The 22,781-nt window shown below is 32.8% G+C and overlaps 2 protein-coding genes across 4 annotated transcripts in view; one reads left to right on the plus strand and one right to left on the minus strand.

The window, feature by feature from the left end:
• spir (spire type actin nucleation factor-like) overlaps positions 1 to 22,781 on the plus strand; it is a 110,131-nt gene that overhangs the window by 36,582 nt on the left and 50,768 nt on the right. For 2 of the 3 annotated variants that reach the window (XM_065344270.1, XM_065344272.1), the window contains exons 4-6: positions 19,013 to 19,140; positions 19,220 to 19,420; positions 21,492 to 21,524. In XM_065344270.1, coding sequence (XP_065200342.1) covers positions 19,013 to 19,140; positions 19,220 to 19,420; positions 21,492 to 21,524 — 362 coding nt within the window. The remainder of the gene's footprint in view (positions 1 to 19,012; positions 19,141 to 19,219; positions 19,421 to 21,491; positions 21,525 to 22,781) is intronic. The other variant, XM_065344271.1, reaches the window with a different exon arrangement.
• LOC135831636 (uncharacterized) lies at positions 7,603 to 12,478 on the minus strand. The gene is made up of 4 exons (XM_065344279.1): positions 12,226 to 12,478; positions 10,101 to 10,244; positions 9,355 to 9,532; positions 7,603 to 8,572 (listed from the first exon to the last, which is right to left on the minus strand). The coding sequence occupies exons 3-4, from the start codon at positions 9,500 to 9,502 to the stop codon at positions 7,848 to 7,850; spliced, it is 873 nt and encodes a 290-aa protein (XP_065200351.1). The 5' UTR covers positions 9,503 to 9,532; positions 10,101 to 10,244; positions 12,226 to 12,478; the 3' UTR covers positions 7,603 to 7,847.

The following is a 22,781-nucleotide window of genomic DNA, read 5'->3' on the forward strand; positions in this document are numbered from 1 at the left end:
TATACGTGTGCTTAGCTTGACACCGTACAGATAATTAATTGTTGTTCATCGTTAACGATGCTTTATTAAAATTTCTCTGCTGGAGTATACGTACACTTATTCGTTGTTGGTGTTTTATTAATCGTGGAATATTTGATTTTTGATGGTCATAGTTTATTTTGATTGTGTGTATTTGATCGGCAAAGGGACATTTCTACTTGGTTGATTATGAAAATTAAATTTTATTGAAACTAGAAATGACAAACACGTATCCGGTGACGTCGTCATTAATCGTCGTTTTATTTATAGGAATGGTAATTTTTTGTTATCATTTTTCATACATGGCCATGTGCTTGTGCATAATATACTTAATTATACAAATAACGCCCTATTTGATTATAATAAATGTGTTGAAATTATTCGAGTTCCTTCAAACATTTTGGAAGTCGTACAATATCTCCTTTTTACGAATAGGTTAGCCGAAAAAAAAATTAAAATAATCGTCATTGCTTAATTTAATGAAGAAGAGACCTAGGTTAATGTCTAATTTGTTTTTTAAAAAATTATACAGGCCTTTCAGTGAATTTCATTTCGTTGTTGCGAAATCTAATGATTTTATATCGACCAGAAGAATAGGTAATTTCAGAATTCAGGGTGATTCTTTATTCTTTTTAATTGACTTTCTTCGCCTTGAGTTTATGATATTAATGGTAAAACAATTCCAACTTTATAATAACTTTGGTTTTTGATTAGTTTTTCATTTACTTGTTGGTGTTGCTTTTATTCGTGTTCGATTGACGCGGTTTGTACGATGAATAGTGGAATACTCGTGTGCTATGGCTATATGGCGAGCGATGGCGTTATTGGTCAAACATTAATTTCAGTTTTGTGTACTTCGATTACGATTACGAAATGACATTAAACATAAATTGTAAAATGTTGATTCGTTTTTAAGATAATACGTGTCAAAAGTCAAAACGTTTTAGATATCTTGCCCTTGCCCAGTGATTATTTTGGAGAAAATAATTACGTTGCGGTCTTGTAGGTCTAAGGATTGGGGAATTAGACGAAATTTTTTCAAAAGGAAACTAAGTCACATGGAATTAAATTCACTCAAAGTACATACAATATTTTTAAAAAAAAAAAAATTCAAATTTTTAAAAAAGTTTTTTTAGTTTTACATATATATTTACCTACATTTAAATTCAATTATTTAGGTTTTTTTAAGGTACATTTTTCAATGTTTGTTCTTTAATAATATTCTTCTTGTTTTTCCTATTATTATATGGAAAATACTCCAAATTTTTTACATTTTAACAAAAAAAAACACCATTTGGATCTTCTTCAATTCAGAAAACATAATACCTACCTATTAATTTTCTCTTCATTTTATGGATTAAAAAAAATTCAAGCTTACGTCAAAAGTGGATTACGATTACATACTTCTTTCTCTTGTTTCATTTTTCAGCTTTTTTTTTTTAGTATGTATTTGAAAGCATATTTTTTTAATTTTTCAAGATTTATTTGTCCAAGTGTTTGTGATTCCAACAAGATAACAATAGAACACTTAATTATTAAGATTTCATTCGTTATCGTTTTTTCCTATTCTTTTAGAAAATAAGTTTTTAATTTTTCTTTATTTTCATTTTTTTGTTCATGAGTGCATTTTCTTTTTTATTTTCCATTCAAATATTGTTTGTTTAGTTGTTTCTTTTTCAATTAAAAAATAACATTTTTCGAATTTTTTGATTTGTTGGTCCTTTTAAAAATTTAGAACATTTATTTTGTTTGTTCTTTAATTTTAAGTACATACTACATACAACTTTCCTCCAAATTTTTCCATTTTTTTAAAAATCCTACATTTTGAACGCCCCCCCCCCCATTTTTCAAGTTTTTTGAAACTGTTATTTTAATTTTTCACGAATTATTACAAACCTGTTTTTTTCTAGTTTTTGATTGATGTTGAAAATAAAAAACGTTTGAATCTTTTTAATGTTATGATATTTCAACAAAATTTAAAAACAGAGCAATTTTTCAATTTTTGAGTTTTTATATTCCTGTTATTAAAAAGTTACTGATTGTTTCTAAAACCATAATGTTATTTTTTCAATATTTTCAGTCTTCTGAAACATTTTCAAATGTTTCTCCTTTTTCCTATAATTTTTTGAAAATAATTTTTTTATTCATTCTCTTTTTTTGTTTCTCAACCGTAAAATGTTGGTACCTCTACCTACCTTATTACTATCTGTGTTGAAATCATGTTTCAGATTATTTCTCTGCATTTCAGTAAGTTTATCTGCGGTTCAAGTAGGAGGAGCAGGAGGGGGATGTAAAATATATCTGTGTGGGGAGTAATTTCAAAATTATGCATCAAAATTTGAAAATGATCATAAATTCTACTTCTTTCATGTAAAGTACGTACTTACTCATTTAGTTGAAACTTTGCAGGAATGTTATTTGAATTTTTTAAAAATAAATCGAGTTGTTAATTTGTGAAAATTGTTTTTTGGGTAGTTTTTGTTCATGATTCAAACAATTAAAAAAACGCGCGCAAGAATTTGACTAATTTTATTGTACATAAGACCTCGAAATTCGAATTCAAACAGCCTAAAAAATGTAATTTATTGATATCGTTTTTCGGAATATGATGCAAGAAAAATGTCAATCATCTTGTAAACAGGTACCAGAGAATCACGAAGAATTTGTAATATTCCGAATGATAATTTATTATCTTGAAATTCATTTGACAGGTAGGTAGCAGTAAAATAACGTATCATGTTTCGTGCATGGCAACAAAATAAACAATCTTTTCGAACAGGTGATTTTAAAGTTCACATTACGTACTTTGATTAGTAATTCGAAGTAAAATTTCTTTTTTTTTATGCCGTATTACCACATTAGGTATTACCGGTATCAAAATTTTGAGTGAGATAGTTCTAGATGAATTTCCAGTACAATTGGCGATGCTACCGAATACATGTTTTGTTATTTCTAGTAAAACCGGTATAATTTTCGAACAGTTGGTAGCGTATAATTCGAGTTCGTACTTCTACCTACCGATGTGGGTTATTTATTGTAGGATGGTATGGGTAAACTTTGAAGAATTTCAACTTAATTTACATCGAATAACGATTAATTTATGTGAAAATTTTTTCCAAGTTTCTAAAAAATAGAGAATATTTTTGTGTAATTTACGCGTATAATTTAGTAATTAAAAGTATCCGTACGTACGATTATTATTAGAGCGTTCCGGTAGAATTATCCTATCTTATTACAAAAAAAAAAAGTAAATAAAACGGTTTCCTAGTCGCTCGTGTTGTCAAGTTTTTAGAAATACGTTGCATTGATACCAAAATGATGTATTTTTCTAATTGCATTTTTCATTACGTACTTACATGGAAAATAATTTAAGAAACAGAAATAGAAAACACGTCGACGATGCTTTTTAGATGTATGTACTTTATGTACTAACATAAAATGAAGGCGACTATTGCGGTCGTAGTGTTAGGTACTTAACTTACCGCATTCGTGATATTGTTTGAATTTTCATGTGTGTTTATATTCACGGTCAAGTCGTCTGCAGTAATTACACACGACGACTTACCTAATTGAATGTGAAAATAATACTCGCTGGTTTTTAAACGGAAGGTCCTGTTCAGAACAAATTGCTGATTGTAAAATTCCACACGAATTGCGAGTCCTGGTATTTCGCAGAATTAGATGTACAATAATTTTTGGGTGCGTTTTACGATGCGCAATATGCATCCTGTTTTGCAGATGTACAAGGTGTCCCATTAAACGTTTGCCATTTTGAGGAACAAAAAACATTCGTTGTATGAACGAAATGTAGCCTGATATCTTGAAATTTGAAAGAGCGAAATTGTTTCAAAAAGTTCAAGAATGAGATATTTATTTTTTGGTAATGCATTTTTGCAGACCTGCTCCAGGTGAATAGTAATAGTTCCTTGACGAAATTGCATATCTTTGAAATTATGGAACTATGAGGAAGCAAAATTTTCTACGAAACGCTAAATTTTTTCACCGAATTTTACGTAGCAAAAATTTCAAGTAGAGTTGAAAGTTAGCTCAATCATTGATAGACAAAAAAAATCTTCAAAAATTGAGACGACAAAACAAAAATGAAAAGTTCCAAAAATTATACTTACCTATTAAAAAAATAAAAATAGAAAATTTTTTTGAATTTTAAAAAGACGAAAAAAATAAGAATAAAAAGTTTTAAATATTAATACTTTTTTCAACAATAATAAAAGTAAAAGCTTGAAAACGGTGTTCAAAAAAGAACAATGCTATAATTTGGATTGGAAACATAAAAATTGGAAGTTAAAGGTTTGAAAAATCAGCAAAATTGTTTGATGTTGAAATGATGAAAGAAAAAAAAACAAAAAACTTCAAAAACTACTTTGAAAATTTTTTTTTTCAATTTTTGATTTGTGAAAAGTTTTAAACATCTATTTTGAAACCTTCAAGAAATAAATTTGTAAAAAATACTCTTTTTTGAAAAATGTTAAAGATCTGAAAAAATTCATTTTACTTCCCAAATTTGAAGCATGCTGTCTCTGTCAGACCTTTGTTGGAGCAGAGGACACCCTGTATATAATTTGGAATTCGAATATACCTATAGGATGTTACAGATTTACGATGACCTTTTACGTTGCGTGAAAAACCTTTTAAATTTTATACTCATCCGCGAGAATAAAGAGAACGAAAGAATTATAATTTTATCGTGCATTATTGATGCAGTCGATGTGCAGCTGAACTTTCAGCCTCTTTAAAACGCTGGTATATTGTGCTTGAAGCTGACTCGTGTTCGTTGACATACTTACACATGCATGATGCACTTGATGCTGCGATATGTTCTTACTCATGAAGTTAAAACCAAAATTAGCATCCTTTCTCACCAATCGGCGTCATTGTTGACCTTTGACAATAGGTAATGATGTCGTTTAAAAAATAATTACCTGTGTGATGCACATCACTCAACTCTCGTACCATAAGCTATCCACTCTATGTACTCGTATGTCTGGGATGGATGAAGTTTTTTTAACGTTTATATCACCATAACTAATTCAAATGTTGATCATTCTACTGACGACTCTTTTTTTCACTTTTAGCGTTTTTATCGTAAAAATACCTATTCACTCAATACCACGAGTATCGATCACGTTTTTACTGTGTAGTTAACCTCTCTCTCTTTCTTTTCACTGATTGTAAACAGTTTTAAAACTTATCACAAGTTGTGTATTTTGTGTCCACTTATTTGCATTCGTTGATACGTTAGGTATAAATTTTAATACAGTATATAAAAGTGAATGAATGATGAATGTGTTTTAGAAAAATTCGCCTTTCCAATGCTTTCTTATTTTCTTTTTAGAATGTCGTTTATATGTATAGTAAAATCTACTGAGCTGTGCGAGTGATTAATGTGAGGTAATGTCGAAGAAAAAATTGCGATCGTGGTTTCGAAAAATCTTGGAAAAACATGACATTTACAAGTTTATTTCTAAGTGTATTAAAAATTGAAAGGTCGTTACGAATTTTCACGAATATCTGCTCTGCGTATAATTTATGTAAAGGAAATGAAGGGTACTGTAGGTAAATGGACTAGGCGTGTGTCTAGATAGTAGGTAGTTACTCGATGTGCTCATGCACTGCTCGTTGAAGCATTAAAATAGAAACAAATGCGATGTATTGGCTACTTCGCTCACTCTGTATAAGATAGATAAAATCGTTAATAGTGTCTAATAAACTGGTTCTGCTTATGAGATGACCTTCCAAAGCGTTTATTTTTATCGTTTTTCTTTCTCATATTGTTACGTCATTAATTTCGGCGCCCCGAGCAGGTGAGAAATTGTAGATCAATATTTTCCTCTCGAATTTTAGTGGGCTGGCATGTGCTATAATTGTAAACAAAATTAAGTATTTTGTAGAGTGGTTGAGCTACGGATAGTCACGTTTGGAGGTTTTTTTTCGCTATTTTATCGGAAAAAACGCTCGTTTCGAAGGCGAAATGTGGCTAACGAATTTCAATGATCGATTTTTTTCGTGACGTTGAAACGGACGTTCAATTTTTTATGCGGCGAGAAGCTGTATTTTTAAGCAGATTTGCTATTTTTGAATATTTTTGTACAGTTTCAATGTCAATTGAATGGTGGCAATTTTTCAGTCGTCGGTTATCGAGACGATTTGGATTTTTTTTATAATTATGATCAGATTTGAATAGTGAAAGATTTATTCTTTCGATAACCAACAGCTTTTGAACGAACTTCTGTGGTCGATTATGATCTACGGGTTGAGTTTCAGGAATGAAAAAAAAAAAATGTAGGCTAATAAAAATGGCAAAGAAATTGGTAACAATTGATCTCTCACCCTCTAAATCCATCCTATGGAGCTCAGAACTCCTGAGTTTCATATTACAACATCTCAATAAAGTCGACTACTTGGCTTTTGAAATGAACAAAAAAGTTCTGTTACAAAATGGGCCATCTTTAAAATGGAAACAGCAGTAACTACTCATTGTCAGTATGCTCTTTCAATAAGTTTTATTGCCAGTTGCCTACAGTTTCTTCAATTTTGAATGTGAGCATTTTGACACTAAACTGTTTGGTCTGCCTCTAAAATGTGTCACCGGAAGTGATGTTCATTAGAAAAAAATGCAAGCTGAAATTTTTTAGAGAAAATTGGAATTTTCATTTTTTCCATGTAATTTGCAAATTGTCTGTAGCTCCTTTAGTTTTGAAGTTGAGTGATTCCGGCAAAGGACCTCTTTTGTTTGGCTTCAAATGTTTCTCTCTTTAATTCATAGGCGCTTTACATAGACTGCGTTTAATCAAATCAGTGTTACCATTAGACGTAGCTGAAATCATTTGATTTTTATCAAAAATGCCCCTTGATTGTCGGACTTGTACGCATATTATAATCAATTCCTCACAAAACGATAGGTTATGGTTATTAAAATAAATTCGTTTAATGAAACATATTTTACTATGAGTATTAGTCATGCTTTGATAGTTTAATTGTTAAACCCGCGCTTAAAGCGTTCTGTGCGTTGCGAAATAGCGCAAAATGATTTTTAATGATGGCGCGTTGGTTGTGAGTTCTATTTTTCTGAATAATTATGCGATAATTATTATTTTCGACTATTTTTTTGATCGATGTGGGTTCAAGTAAAGTGTAACGTGTCCGTTACTGTATGTTTCTCGAAAATTATAATAACTGTGCATTGTTGGGTTACATTCGAGATGTTTTTTGAGGAGTGTTTTCGATCATTATTGGTTTCTTGGTTACCAACTATATTTCTTGTTTTCTTTTTCTCTTTCTCGTCTGGAGACGGAGACACGGTTGATTACAAGATCGAGTACTGAAAAAAGGGAATCAAATCACTACCTGCTGTACCTACTACCTACCTGCTCATTAAAATTGTATTAAACTGTTCATTTATGACGAAACAAGCGTGATAATGATGATTTAGTAATATCAGTGTATTTGTGAATTCTTACCTATCTATTGATTTACCTAATTCGCCCTCACATTAATCTTGGTGGTAGTTTTACTTTCTCTAATTTTTTTCAGAGTATATTTATTGTAATTGAAATTTGAGCCGAATGAAATGAAAAACCTTTATTATGTAGTACATACAAATTTTACATAAAATTGTAATGAGTAACTTTTAAATGAACAAAAAACTGAGGTTTTGCGAGTAACAAAAAATTAAGTACCTACATTTGATAAAATTCCTCTTTTCGAAGGTGAAAGTTCCAAAATAAAATAAAATGGAATGTCGCGAACGAATTAAATGAAATTTGTTCTTTGATTGGTAGCAACTAGCAAGCTCAAGTCTTGAGAAATTTTCAAGATTGAATGTCTCCGGCTCCACTTTGACTCGTACTAGGACCAGAGGGCTCTAAAGTTTCGTCGATCAATTTTAGAACGTTAATTTTAAACTTTCTTTTTTGGCTTCCAGTCATCGTTTTGATATCTGGCAACAAGCTTTTTAAAAAATTCAAATCGGCGTCATTTTCGATATTTCTCTGTCTCTTCGTATCCGGACTTTGGTCATGTTCATTTTCGGCGATACGTTTGAGCTTGAAAGATTCTTTATGAAATTTAATATCATCGACGTCTTCATTAGTAGTATTAGTATTGCTACTGTTTTGTAGGTTTTGTAGCATATCGTAAATGCGGTGATTTCTGGAAACTTCCATCGGTGCGTCGTTTTCATTTTCGTTTTCGTTGAGAATAAGATGATGATCGTTGATTGGGTAGTCGTTTTCTTCATTCAACATATCGACTTCAGCGTTATGCTTGAGATCTTCGCTGTAATTTGTATCTTCTTCGGAATCCAGGTAGACTACGTTGTCAGGATTATCGTGCATTTTAATTATATCGCAGTAGTATTTCAGATTATCTTCGGGAAAACTCCTCGCTCTGGTGAACGGTAGCAGGAAATTCATGTGACCGGCCAAGTAATATGGTTTTTTGCCTTTGTTACCGTTTTTCATTTCTAAAATTCGATGTTTCAAGTGTCTGGTAAAAGAGGCTCGTAAATTTTTCCACCTTTCTTTGCATTCGCCAACTGTGCAATAAAAATTAATAATCAGAAAATTACCTTCTCACTTTTTTTTTGGACTGTGTACTTTCAAATATAGCTACGTATTAGACTAGGTACTATATTTATCACCAAGATGGTGTATTGTTCGCTATTTGGCGCCCTGTAATTACCGAAACGTGACTGTATCTAAAGGCAAAGATTATAACCGCGTGATTGGTGTTATTTAACAGTTTTTTTCATGATTTAAAGTCGAGTTGAAAATGAGATTGAAGGGGTGATACTTTGATATAGTTTAAAATAAACTACATTTTTGATTAAAGCGACGGTATTACGAAAAAATGTATTTGAACTCTGTCGTAGTATTTTTAATCGAGTGCCTATTTTGAGGATATATGATTGTTTTGCATGTTGCAATGAGCAGTGCCCAAGTGCTCATTGTATCTGATCTGTACGTACATGATTCATATTTCAAAATTGAATAAATAAAGCGAAAGTTTATATCGTTTTCAAATTGTTTTTTCCATTGATAATTTATCCATTTCGCGATATTCGATTCAACACCTGGTAGCAGAGCGCTAGCGTGGTTATGACTCAGATATTTGAGTCCAAAATCCAGAGATCCGTAGATGGTAACCACGCTCTGTTACAATTTTTTGATTTGGATCCGAAGATCCATGAGTTATAACCATCGCTCTGCAACCATTATTTTTTTATACTCCGCTGTTAGGCAGCACCATGTGCATATTCACTTGATAAACTGCAGTTTGTAAATTTTTTCAATTGTTATTGCAATTTAAATTTCTCACCCGGACTCGACGCCGAATCTGCCACAGCTTGCCATGCTTCGTCTTGCTTGCTTCTAATATTGTAATTAGGATCGTGATGATTGTACAGACATGGATATTTCTCCATTTCTTTCACAAACCAAATGTTAAATTCTTGATCGTCTTTCATAGCGAAGAAATTGGCAGGTATAGGTACGTACTAAAACAGAGAAAAGTTACTTATAATTTGATGGAATTGCACGGCGGCTCAATGTTGCGTATACGCGGAATTTTTATTTTCTACAGGTCTAGGTACATATTTTCTTATTCGTGAAAAAATATATGTACGTTTCGAGGAATGTTAATTTTGTTTTTACGAAGTTCATACCTGTTTTTATTAGAGTAGGTAAGGTACGAGGATTAGATTAGAGCTATTGAGCAAAAATACCTTATGTTGCAAAGTTTCAAGTGAAAATTGAATGACTTGTTTCATTTTAACGTTGTGTTATTATTATCTAATTAAATACAAGGCACCATAAACAATATTCGTAATTCGTGCATGAGTCTTCCTGGTAGCACACGCAGCATTCGAATCAAAAGGTACGATATCCATCATTATCGCAATGATGAGATTATTATCGTACCAAAAAATTACTAAACAGGATGTCAGAGATTGGATCGAGATATTTCACGATCTTGTTGTATACATTAGCGGCTGATTTATTTCAGTTTTAATTGAATACGATACTAGTAACCTACAGTACAACAACGGATTTACAAATACTTACTGTAGATGTCTGTTCTTCAAATTAGTTGCTTTCTGATCTGTAAAGGTGACGAGGTACTTTGTTCGCAAGATTTTTTATAGCGAGTTCGATAGAAGTTTCGATTTCTTTTTTCATACAATAATATTATTTCTGATGCGTGATTCACTGAAACAGTAAAGCAGTCAAATACAAACAGAATTCAAAACTGTGGATGAATGAGTAAATAGATACCAAGTTGAAGAAAAAAACACTAGATTACGAGTACTTGTATTCATTACAAAAAAATATGTAGAGTGGTTTTCAAAAGAGGTGTCAAGTTGCCAAAAAATGGTCTCATTTTTATTAAAATTGCAGTTGAAGTCTTAAAAAAAAAGAGTGTTACTATACCTACAAAACTCAAAAAAAAGTATCTGCCAATGTCTATTTCGCCTTGAAAAAAATGTGTAAGTTGATGTAAATTTCCTCATAAGTCTTTATCCTTCTTAGATCCAAAAAATACGCATAATTGCGTAATTTTTGGCCAATTTTTCTGAATATTTGGAAATTTCTGATACTTTGATTGAAATTCATTAACATTAACAGAAGAAGGTGGATAGGATTGCCATTTTCATCTACTGAATTCTGCGATCAGGCATCGGAGTGAAATTTTGCGAAAAAATAGTAAATTTATTAACCTATTTTGAGCCAAAAAGTTACCAAAAAGTAACCATTTTCCGAGAAAATAAAAAATACTTTTCCGGAATTTTCAACGTCAGAGTATTTACTAAAATCCAGAAAAGCCAATTCCTACTTTTCCGTTCCTTTTTTTTTCGTATTTTCAAAGTAAAATTTTGAATCAAGTCAACTCTACTTAATGAAATCTTATGCGTTACGCTTTGTTTACATTTTTCGATTAGCCCTCCAGCCTGCAATTGGATTACCGTTGAGGGCATGGTGCGATCGTTTCCAAAATTCAAGTGGATATTCAAATTTATAGATCTCAAAAACACCACAAACGACGAGTCATTTTTAATTTTTTGATATTTTGAAACTATTTGAGGGCACTTGGAGTCCGAGGGAAGAGATCAGAGGGGTGCAATCGAAAAAAATGCATGTTCAAAATTCAAATTCACGGTTCTTAAAAAAATGACAAAATATTGATGAACGGTGCGTCGTACCAAACTCTTGTTATTTTCAATTATCGACTTTTTATTGTTATTTTGGCTATTAGGCACTTTTTTTAGAAGAGGGGTTTAGGAGGAGTCAAATCGAATGTAATAGTCGATATTCAAACCGGTCTTTACCGTAATTTTTGAATTTTTAAACAGTAGCTTTTAAATTTTATGATCATCATGAGTTTTTTATTCAACTTTACGCTTTTCAAATTTCAATGCCTGATTTTGGATTATGTGCTTATTTTTTGAAACACTGTAAACCACAGGTGGGAAAAAATGTGTGCTTCTTGTTCCTTTTTCACTTTTTTTTAAATTTGAAAAAATTTTGATTTTTTTCAAATTAGGTTGAAAATTGCGAAAACTGCCATAATTTTGAGATTTTATGTAGATTGTGATGACTCAGAAACTACCAATAGTACCTAGCTACCTACCAATGCAATACAAACGCTCGTACAATGTTACCCGAATTGCATGGTATGCAACTATGCATTATGCAATGAAAGTAGATACATATATGAGGTGCGAATAATCATGTGGAAGTGTTTGTATTATTATCCTTTGAATGTCTCCCACTATGGCTAAAATTTGAAATACATATCATTGTTAACCGCCGCTACGTGCAACTAAAAAACGTGTATTTAGCGACCCGCAATGAGAGGAAAACGGGGAATCCCCTCCTACGTTCGTAGTCGTTCTAAATGTCAGCGTTCGTGAAGGCAGAACCACCAAAATGAACGGTGAGGCGACCAACGACGACGGACGGGACGTTACCATTTCCAATACATTACATACATACTACAGCTACAGCACAGCTGACTGACTACCGACTGCGACTAGTTGTTTCCTCATACAAATACGCGTGCATATTGCATACCTTTCGTAATTCGAATACGTACTAAATAGAAGAGCAGTTTGTATGCTAAATATGCATCGTACCAATTGTTTTTAAATTGAATTAAAATGAAGAAATGAAATTAAATCATAAGTCTTACCCATCGAACATAGTTCCTCAATTTTTCTTCACTGTTTTGCTTCTGATCTGCCAAATTTCCATCGATGGCGATTTGAAGATGGTTTTCTTGAACGTTCATTCAAAGTGACACGAAATATTCTACGCGGTATTTACGTAAAGCACGCGAGAATTCATGGAGAATTCAACGAATGGCGAATACAAACTCGTTCAGAAAGAATTGTAAAACGCTACCTTTTTAACTGGTAACTCGAAACGGACTAACGTGGCGTTCCAACGTCATATGACGTAGTCGCTTCGGCGTTGGTAACGTAACTTCCATGGTTGCCGTGTTGTAACGTCCGGGAATTGTTGCGGTGTTGTCAAGTTTACTGTTTCGCCTGTAGATTGACTGGTGGAGTGGTGGTTGTCATCAATCCATCATTTTTGGAATTTTGGGGGTTGACATTTTTTTTTTTTTTTTTTTTTTTTTTTGGGGTGTTTATAATTACAAGATTATTACACCCGTAAGGGGGGGGGGGGGGTTAGATTTGGTTTGTGAGGCCGATGTTTTCTACTAGGGAGATGAATTTTTGTATTTCTGAGGGATCGTCAGGGATAGTAGGTGGGTTTTCTTTTATCTGTAGTGTAAGTCTGTTTTGTTTTAGTTGGGGACAGTTGAAAAGTATGTGTTGGATGGATATGGGTTCGTTTCTGCAAAATTGGCATGAGGGTTTTGGTTCTTTTTGGTATAGGTGGTTATGAGTAATTTTTGTGTGGCCTATTCTTAGTCTGGTAATCAGGATTTCTTCTTTTCTGTTCAGGTGGCCTAGATTTTTCCAGGGGAGAGTAGTTTTTTTATGTTGGAAGAGTTTGTTTGAAGTTTGTTGTGACCAAAAGTTCTGCCAGTTAGTAAATGTGTTGTGAGTGATTAGAGATTTAATGTCATCAGGAGTGAGAGTGGTAAGAGGGGAGGGGGTAGCGGCTGTTTTTGCTAATCTATCAACAGTTTCGTTTCCAGTGATACCTATGTGGCTGGGAACATACATGAAGCTAATTGAGTAATCATAATATTGGAGGTTAAAAAGGGACTTATGTATGTCTTGGACTATGGGGTGGTCAGAAAAAATGTTTTGAATGGATAGCAGTGAACTTAGTGAGTCGCTTTGGATTAAGAATTTTTTATTTTCTGATTGAATGGAAATTATATCTATTAGGCAATGTTTTATGGCAGTGAGTTCAGCAGTAAAAATTGAGGCGCAGTTGTGAATTTTGAAACTGAGAACTTTGTCATTAATTGAGTAAGCATAACCAGTATGAATATTAGTAATTTTTGAACCATCTGTGAAGCATAAGTTATATTTAGTATAGTTTGATAACAGTTCTAAATAATGACTCTTGATTAATAATGGGGAGTGATCATGTTTTGGGTAGTTTCTTAAGTAGAATTCCATCTGTATAGGTTTGAGAGACCAAGGGGGATAAGATATTGGTTGATGTATTAGGTTTTTTAGGTCAATTTGTAGGTTGTTCATATTTTTGATAAATTCTGGGATTGGACCTGAAGTATGGAGGAAATGCTGAGAGCTGTAGACATTGAGTGACCTTTGAAGAGGGTGAGATGCATTAATTGCAACAGTTGTTAAGAATTTGTTTGTCATGAGAATTATCCTAAAATCAGGAGGAAGCTCTGCAGCTTCACAATAAATACTATCAATTGGAGACGAATAGAGAGCACCTATGCAGATGCGCAAGGAGGAATTTTGAACAGTTTTGAGAATGTTAGTAGTTTTATTTGACAGGTTTGTAAAGCATGGACTTCCATATTCAATTTTACTACGTATCAGAGCTTTGTACAAGTGAAGTAATAGTTGGCGTGATGGGTTATACTTTGGATTTTTAACAATTTTTAGTAAATTTAGACGTTTGTTAAGTTGAGCTTTTATGTTGAGAAAATGAGGCGTCCAAGTAAGTTTTTTATCAAAAGTAAGTCCAAGGAATTTAGTGGTTGGTTTAAAAACTAAAGGATGTCCTTTGAATTCAAGGATAGGTTCTGGGTAGGTTTTATTTCTCTTGGTAAAAAGTATACAGTGAGTTTTAGATTCAGAAAATGTTAGTCCATTTGTTTCAGCCCATTTTTCAATACAATTTAGAGTTTTTTGGATAATTTCTGAGGCTAGTTTGATGTTGTTTGAACGTATTGAAATGTTTATATCATCTGCAAAAATTCTTAAGGAAAGAGGTTGAGGAATAATACTACAGATGTCATCAATTAGGAGTATAAATAGGATGGTGCTAAGCACAGAGCCTTGAGGGACTCCATTTTCAATATCAAAAAGTTCAGAGTATGTATTTTCAATTCTGACTCTAAAGGTACGATTTGATAAAAAGTTTTGAATAAAGTAAGCTAAATGCCCTCGAATCCCTATAGAATGTATTTTTTGAAGTATTTTGTATCTCCATGCTTTGTCAAAAGCTTTTTCAAGATCAAAGAAGACAGAGTACAAATTCTTTATTTTGAAAGGCAGTATTGATTTCCTGTGTAAGACTAAATAGATGGTCCAGAGTAGATCTTTTTTTCCGAAAGCCACTTTGAAAAGAACTGAGGGAATTTGTAGAGTCAATATACCAAGTAAGACGTTTCATAACCATTTTTTCTAGAATTTTACATGGGACAGAAGTTAAAGAAATAGGCCTGTAACTGGAGGGAAGGTGAATATTTTTCTCAAGTTTTAGTATGGGAATGACAGTTGCAGTTTTCCATGTTTGAGGGAAGGAATCTGAAGACCAGATTATATTATAGAGGTTTAGTAAGTCATTTTTACTGGTGTCAGAAAGATGTTTCAGCATATATGGATGAATATCATCTGGTCCAGGTGATGAATTTTTGATGTTGTGGTTTAAACAGTACAGTAGTTCGTTTATAGAGAAAGGTGCATTATATGGTTCAAGGTTATCAGATGAAAAATCAAGTACTAAATTTTCAGTTTGGTTTTTGATTGTTTGAAAAGCTTCACTATAGGAACTTGTTGCTGAGACTTTAGAAAAAGATTGAGCCATGGTGTTAGTTATGTTATCTAATGAAGTAATAATGTCATTGTTGTGGAGAAGATATGAAATGTCAGATGGGACATAGCAGCCTTTTAATATTTTTATTTTAGTCCACATTTCTTTTATACTAGTACTGTGAGTGATATTCAACATGAATTTGGTCCAACTATCCCTTTGTTTTGATAGATTTGTTCGGCGAGCAATTGCTCTTTTTTTCTTAAAGTCTATGAGATTGTCAGTAGAAGGATATTTTTTGAATTTTCTTAAAGATCTTTTTCTTTCTTGAATAGCAATTTTCAACTCTGGACACCACCAGGGTACAGATTTTTTAGGGACCTTTGAAGAAGATTTAGGAATGGTTTTGATAGCAGCTTGAATGATTGAATCAGTGAAGTACTGAACAATAGAGTCAAGGTCTTGACAAGAGAAATCTAATGAAAGCACTTCTTTATTAAAATGAGACCAATTTGCCTTATCTAGTATCCATTTTGGAAATTTTGCTTTTGTGGGATTATGAATTTGATTTGGAATGGAAATGGTAATGGGAAAATGATCACTGTGTTGAAGATCATCTTGGGGGTTCCAGTCTAAAAGGTGTGAAATATTTGGAGAGCAAAAGGTCAAATCAATATTTGAGAAAGTACCATTTGATATATTAAAGTGAGTAGGTTTTGAAGAATTGAGGAGAAAAATATCATTTTTTGATAAGAATTTCTCTATAACATTGCCTCGATTATTGTTTGAATTTGATCCCCAAATTTTTGAATGAGCATTAAAATCACCAAGTACAATGTATGGTTTAGTTAATTGTATGAGAAGGTTTTCTAGTTCTTGTAAGGTTATGTTTTGATGAGGGGGAATGTAAATATTGCAAATTGTGAGGTTTTTTATGCTATAGTGTGGGGTATTTATAGTTACAGCATTGGCTTGGAAGTTACCTAAGAAGATATTTAGTTGGGATGATGTAATTGTATTTTTGATATAAATGGCTGTGCCACCACAAGCTTTATCACCTCCTGGGAAGTCAAAACGGAAAGAAGAGTAATTTTTGAGCCTAAAGTTATGGTGAGAGCGTAAGTGTGTTTCTTGAAGGGCAATTATTTCAGGATTTTGGTGGTAAACTAGGGTTTTGAGCTCACTCAAATGACTATATATGCCATTTATGTTCCATTGAATCAAAAAAGTCATATTTGTATGATTTTAGTTGATATGTGATTTTTAGATTTTCCAGAATGAGGGGGGGGGGGTCAAGAACTTCTGGCTGAGTATCAGTATAAACTATAGTAACTAATAACATATGATAATCTAGAATACAGAACTTAAAACCTACTCAATAACTTTAGTTTGTACAAAGATTGAGAAGATAATAATACTTAACAGCTCATAGGAGACATTTAACAAACATGTAGCTATAGTATGAGAAAGAAATGACATTACATACATGTTACAACAGTACATCTTTTCAAATATTTAGTAAAAAAAAAAAAAAAAAAAAAAAAAAAACACATTCTGTCTGGTTGATGCCATTACTCAGAAGTTGAATCACCATCAGTTTCCATTTTCTGGACATTATCTTTTGAAATCTTCTTTCGGAGCTTGGTAAAACGAGTCTTCATAGTTCTAGTATCAAGATGTGGGTAATTCTGTTTCAAGATTTTCACTACACCATCCATGTCATTTGTAAATTGTGTAATTGTTGACATTGGGTCACTTTGTCCTTTCAACATATCCATCATAACTAGAAAATTCGAAAATGATATTGGATATTCCTTTTCATGTAATTTGAAATTTTCTTCTATTGATTTGAGCTGCTCTTTTATGGAAATTGGTTCATCTTCAGCTTTCATTTTCTTGGAATCACTGGTCTTTATAACTTTTAAGGTTGGATTGATTTCATTTGTTTCAAGTTGTTTTGGATTTAGGGATGGATTTTGGGTTTGAGAAATATCAGTATTAATAGAAGAAATTGAAGATTCAGAGTAAATTGATAAAGGTCTTTTCATAACTTGTGACTGGGAAGTACTAGGAATCTCAATTTCACTGGATTTGGTCAGGTTTACTGGCTGAGTCTGTTTTAGGAGCTCACTGAAAAGAGATTCATGGCTAGGTTCAAAATTATCAGATGGAGTTTGCACATTCACATTTTGTTCTTCAGGTTTATTTGCAGGTTCATTATCTGGAACTGTTTTTGTGAGTTTATTCTCATTAGATTCATCTTCAGGAATTTCAGAGATGGTTACATTTGAGACTTTTGAGTCATCATTATTTTCTGTTTGTATTGTTGAAGCATCTGAATTCTTTGCAGCATTTTCATAGCTATATTGACACTGGTTTGAGGTGTGACCAAATTCATGGCATATAAAACATTTGATTTTTGTGTCATTGAAAAATATCCGATATTGGTCCTCTTCATAGTTGATTAGAACAGATGGAGGAAGTTTATTTGCAGTATCTTCTGTGATAAATACTGACCTTCTCTCAGATAAAACTGATCGGAGGTTGGTCTGCATAGTAAGGTGAAGAAAGTTCATTTTTGTTGCAGGTACAGCTCCATGGGCAGTTATAACGTTGAGGATAACATCATGTGGTACATGAGGAGGTACATTCGAAATTATAATTTTTTTATTTTTGGTCATGTATGGTCTGGCTCGGATTATTTTTCTATCTATTTCCAAGGTACCATCTGTTTCAAGAAACTGCTTGGCTAGGTCAGCTGATTTTAGGTACATTCTTACCCTTTGTTCTGAGATAACACCACAGTGTAAAATATTTTCAACACCTATTTTAGCGGACATTTTTTCAGCATAATAAGTGGCATTTGTACCTGGTATGTGTTGAAAGATGATGGCTTGATCTTTAGTAGGAAATATTTCTTGGCTCACAGCATTTGAGAACGTTTTTACTGGTCTGTTGTCAGCACCAGTGGTTGGTGAGGAGGGTGTGGAAGGCATAATACGAAGATAGGTACCGGCTCAGCTGTGCTGAGGCCGGATTTATCACACTAACGTTTATCCGATGATATTTGCTTTTATCTTATCATAAAAACGAGATAAAAACGCGTGAGAACCAACAATAGGTAAATAAACGAATAGCTATACACAAGTACAGAGAGAACTACACAGCAAGAAACGTCTTTCTCGGAACACGTTAGCAAAACGAATGGGGGGGTTGACATTTGAAATGCCCATCTATGATTTACGACATCTACGTATTATTTTTTCAGTTTTCAAACTGCTGTTTCCAGATTTTTTTTCAATTTTTTTTTACTCTGAAATTTTTAAAATTCACGAGTACAAATATTTTTATGCTTGTTCAATTTTGAACTTTTGAAGTGAGCTATTGAATTTTTAGAGCTGTCACCTAACTCCTAAGGTCCAAAGTTATTTTATTTCGATTTCAATTTTGACGTGTGAATTCATTATCTTGGTTCTCTGAAATTTTTGATAGGTACCTAATTAGTAATTAGTAATTAATTACCTATCAATCTGCTGGTTGACCTCTCCAGAAATGTGTGTTCTAAAAATCAGAATGAAAAGGAATTAAGTACAGTACCTGTTTTGAATTGAAACATCGCGTTTTGAATTTGAAAGACGTGTAAGATGTCTGAATAACGAGAGTCGTATTCCTTCCCTTCCCTTCCTCTCCCATCAAATGAGTTGAAACTGTAGCTCTTTCATCACGTAAATTGTAAAATATTATTTAAAAACAATATTAATAATAATAACCTTTTCACTCTCTGTATCTCTAATAATTGTGTGTGTAATTTTTTTTTTTCACAGACGATACAGAAATAGAAAGAGCACATCCCGAAACAGATGACGAAGGAATTGAAAAAGACTCAGGTGACTGCGAGGATGACTCAAGAAGAAGTAACGATAAGAAAATTTCCTTAGACAAAGTATTAAAAGTCAGTATATCGAACTTACCGTACTTTTTCCAAATCAAAACTAAATATAATGCAGTGGACTAATAAAATGAATCTTCAGGTTTGTGAAGACCACGTCGGTGCGACGAAACCAGAAGAAGCAGACTCGCATTACAGAGCAGTTTGTAGAGCACTAGTCGCCGAAGCATTAGAATTATCTTCATTTTTAGAAAAAGTATCCGAAGGTACCAACGATCTACGCCAAAAAGCCGACACAGAAGCTTCTTCGGAAGCTTTAGATAATTTAAATTTTGAAGATTGGGTAAGTTGAGCTTAAAATATTTTAACGCGTACTTACTCTATGTATTGCAATTTTTTAAAATTTAAGCCATTTAATTTTGGTTCAGAAGTTGTCGCTTTGAGAAGTCGTATTACGTACTTGTACAGTAACCAGCTTAAAAAGTTAATGGACGCGTTTAATATACCATTTTAAAGATCGAAGGTGGCTGAACTCTTATCTACCAAGATACTTTGTTTGTATGTATTTTACAGTACATACGTCGTCACCTGCTTCCGTTTCGCTTATCTTAATTTTTGTGGATTTGCTGAGTGTATGAAAATGTGGATATGTGGTCCGTTGTTAAGCTTTATTTAATTTACGAGTATTTTCGGGTTCATAATTTTTTTAGTAGTCATCTTTTATTTTTATTCGAAAAAATCACGTTTTCTTTAAAAATTGCCAAAAAGGATCACTTTTCGCTAGTAATTTGCAATAAGTCTCGCTTTTTTTCAAAAATTGAATAAAATTCTCTTTCTTCACCAAATTGCTAAAAATTTTGCTTTTTTGCCTATACAAATGTCAAAAATTGCCAAAAGGTCTCAATTTTAGTCCTTTTTCCCTGAAAATTGATGAAAAGTTTCGCTTTTTTGCCAAAAATAACTAAAAATTATCGCTATTTGCAATTTTAAAAAAATCTTAATTTTTTGTTCCAAAAGTTGCTTAAAAATTTTGCTTTTTGTCAAAAATTCCCGACGAAGTGCTGCATTTTGCTAAAATTTAAAAATCTCGTTTTTTTGCGAAAAATTTCCAAAATACTCGCTTTTATGTCAAAAATTTCCCATAATTTACCAACCTACCAAAAAGTTGCGAAGTAGTTTTACCTTTGTTGCAAAAATTTGGAAAAATATAATTTTTTCGTCACTGATTGTCAAAAAGTCCTTTTTTAATTAAATGTTCCGACGTGTCTGTGATTTTGTTCCGCCTTGAAATGTTTGGCTCATTTTTTTGAACTTTTTTGGTTGCTAAACTTACTCTATTTGTTTTGGGAAAAATGAAGTACGAGTTCTGTAAACGTGTCGTTCAAGACATACGAATGAGTTTCGCATCTAATGATGCAGCATTGGTAACTTCGTTCACAGCGAGCACTCTGCTGTGTATTGATCTTGTACTGGAAATACCTGCAAGATGTCCCAAGTCCAACGGCACCAAATTGTTCAACACCGTTTAAACGGTTAGAATAGTGCATTTGATAAAGTACACTCTCGGTTGGTTGTTGGCGGAACGTTCGACTGGTCGTCAATAACAATAGGAATAGATGGGTTTATCCGAATATTTACCAGGGTGTAGCAGGTCTTTTTTTCTTTTGCTTCTTTTTACTTACGCAGAGTGCATGTGCATAGTGTGTACTGTGTACATAGAGAGAAACCGGCTTTAAGAGTAAAAACAGGTTAATCCGATAACAGCTGGCCCATCCCTAGCAGTGAACGCTGCCGGCCAAGACGTGAATCAAGTCCAATAGTCCGCCTTAAGGTGCCCATTAATCCACGAGGACTACCAAAGTACCCCCGCTTGATGCCGGTTCCCACGGTGAATGTACTAGTCCATTGTCTTGAACTTCATTATGGTTGTAGTGTCCGCTGGTGTCGGCAGGTCATAAACATTACATTATCATTATCATTACCACACACTGTGGTGTTATTATTGTACACACAGATTGGGGGATGAGTATCCACTGCGACCCTCTCGTCATCCATACCCGTAAGAATTATTAAAACGATTTTTTTTTTCGTTTCTTGAAATTAAAAACGAAATAATTACCTTTATTCGTACAATCGTACATACTCATGTATGTACCTGGTTGTACATCGCGGCTCCATTTTATTACTTCGTACGATGATTTTACACGTACATATACATATAGCCGATAGCTTTTCGATTGTAAACTTGACCTAGATCCCTATACGATGAGTCGATCGTGTACCGAACTCTATTGTACTATATACTTGTACTCGCCATAGGTTTTAATTTAGTAATTCTATTTTGAAATTTCCAATTATTTTACCTATTCTTTCTGTTTTGTTTTTTTGTCTTTTTTTTTCATACTTTGCATTAGGCGATTTGTATACCGAACTCGGCGTTACTACAAGTATGTATTTCGAAAAATCATTTGTATTTCTCTTGTCTGTTTTCCTATTCCTATTTTGAGTTTTTTTTTTTTTTTTTTTGCAACTTTATAGTACATATCAAGCACGCTTGATGTTTAAGTTACATTAGTTTTGATGGCTGTTTCTGTAGCTGAGCTACACGATTCGATGGAATACTATGTTTTGATCGTGTAGCCGATTTTCCGTTACGAAAAAATTCAAATTACACGTTTATAACTCTTATGTACAATATAGCATTTTTTTTTCACCAGAAAATTGATATAGCGTGATGGTTAGTAATTTTACGAAAATCGTCATGTTTTAACAACTTGGAAGAATACCTACATAGCTATAATACGATGAAGTACATGAACTGATAAAAGTATATTAACTGTGTGAGTTTTTAGCATTTCTTTTTAGATTAAAAAATTTTAGGATCATTTTTTTTTCGCTCGGGTATTATTAAAATGAAAAATGTGTGCCTGTTTGAAATTAGTAAAACGTTACTACTGTAGGAAATATAGTTTCGTGATAATTTTAGGTAATTTATTCTTTAACTGGTGATTAAATTCGTCCGCCATCTGAGCTAATTGGAATTACTTTATTTTCGCTTTCGATAGAATGTTACTTATTTCATTTTTTTTTACGTTGATCGTTTTATTGATTTGTATTACATCTTTAGTGATTGATTTTTTTTTCCAATTTTTCTCATCTGTATATTGATGTACCTATGTAGTAGTAGATTGATTTTAGTTGGATGTAGCAGTTTATACACCGTACACCTTATGGAATGAATATTATGTTGCGTGAGAATAGAAATTGGCTACCACTTTGTATACTCGTAATATGAATTTTCGCCTAAAGATCTCCAGCCTCGGGTTTTACACGTCAAAAATTTAGTATAAAACTTGTTTTGTGCTTATTCGATCATTATTTTATTCTCGAAGCAGAATTATAAAATAAACATTTGCACCATTTTACAAACCTACATATTATGCTTAAAAATGTGAAATCTCATTTCGAGAATATTTAGTTTCTTAATTTTCAAGTTAGCAGCCCCGATTTGCCGATGATTTTTACTTGGAAGGATTTAAAAATTGCCTACGCTCGACCATGTGTCCACCATATCGTCTGCTACACGTTTGTGTTGCTGCATTCAGACCTGACCACATCCCACAATAAAATGTCCTTGATTCTGTCAGACTTGGTCGCAAGTCTTTTATGCGAATATGTCATTTTCGATAGGTATTATTGGGCTA

This window comes from Planococcus citri, chromosome 1 (assembly GCF_950023065.1).
Source record: "Planococcus citri chromosome 1, ihPlaCitr1.1, whole genome shotgun sequence".
Classification (NCBI taxonomy): Eukaryota; Metazoa; Arthropoda; class Insecta; order Hemiptera; family Pseudococcidae; genus Planococcus; species Planococcus citri.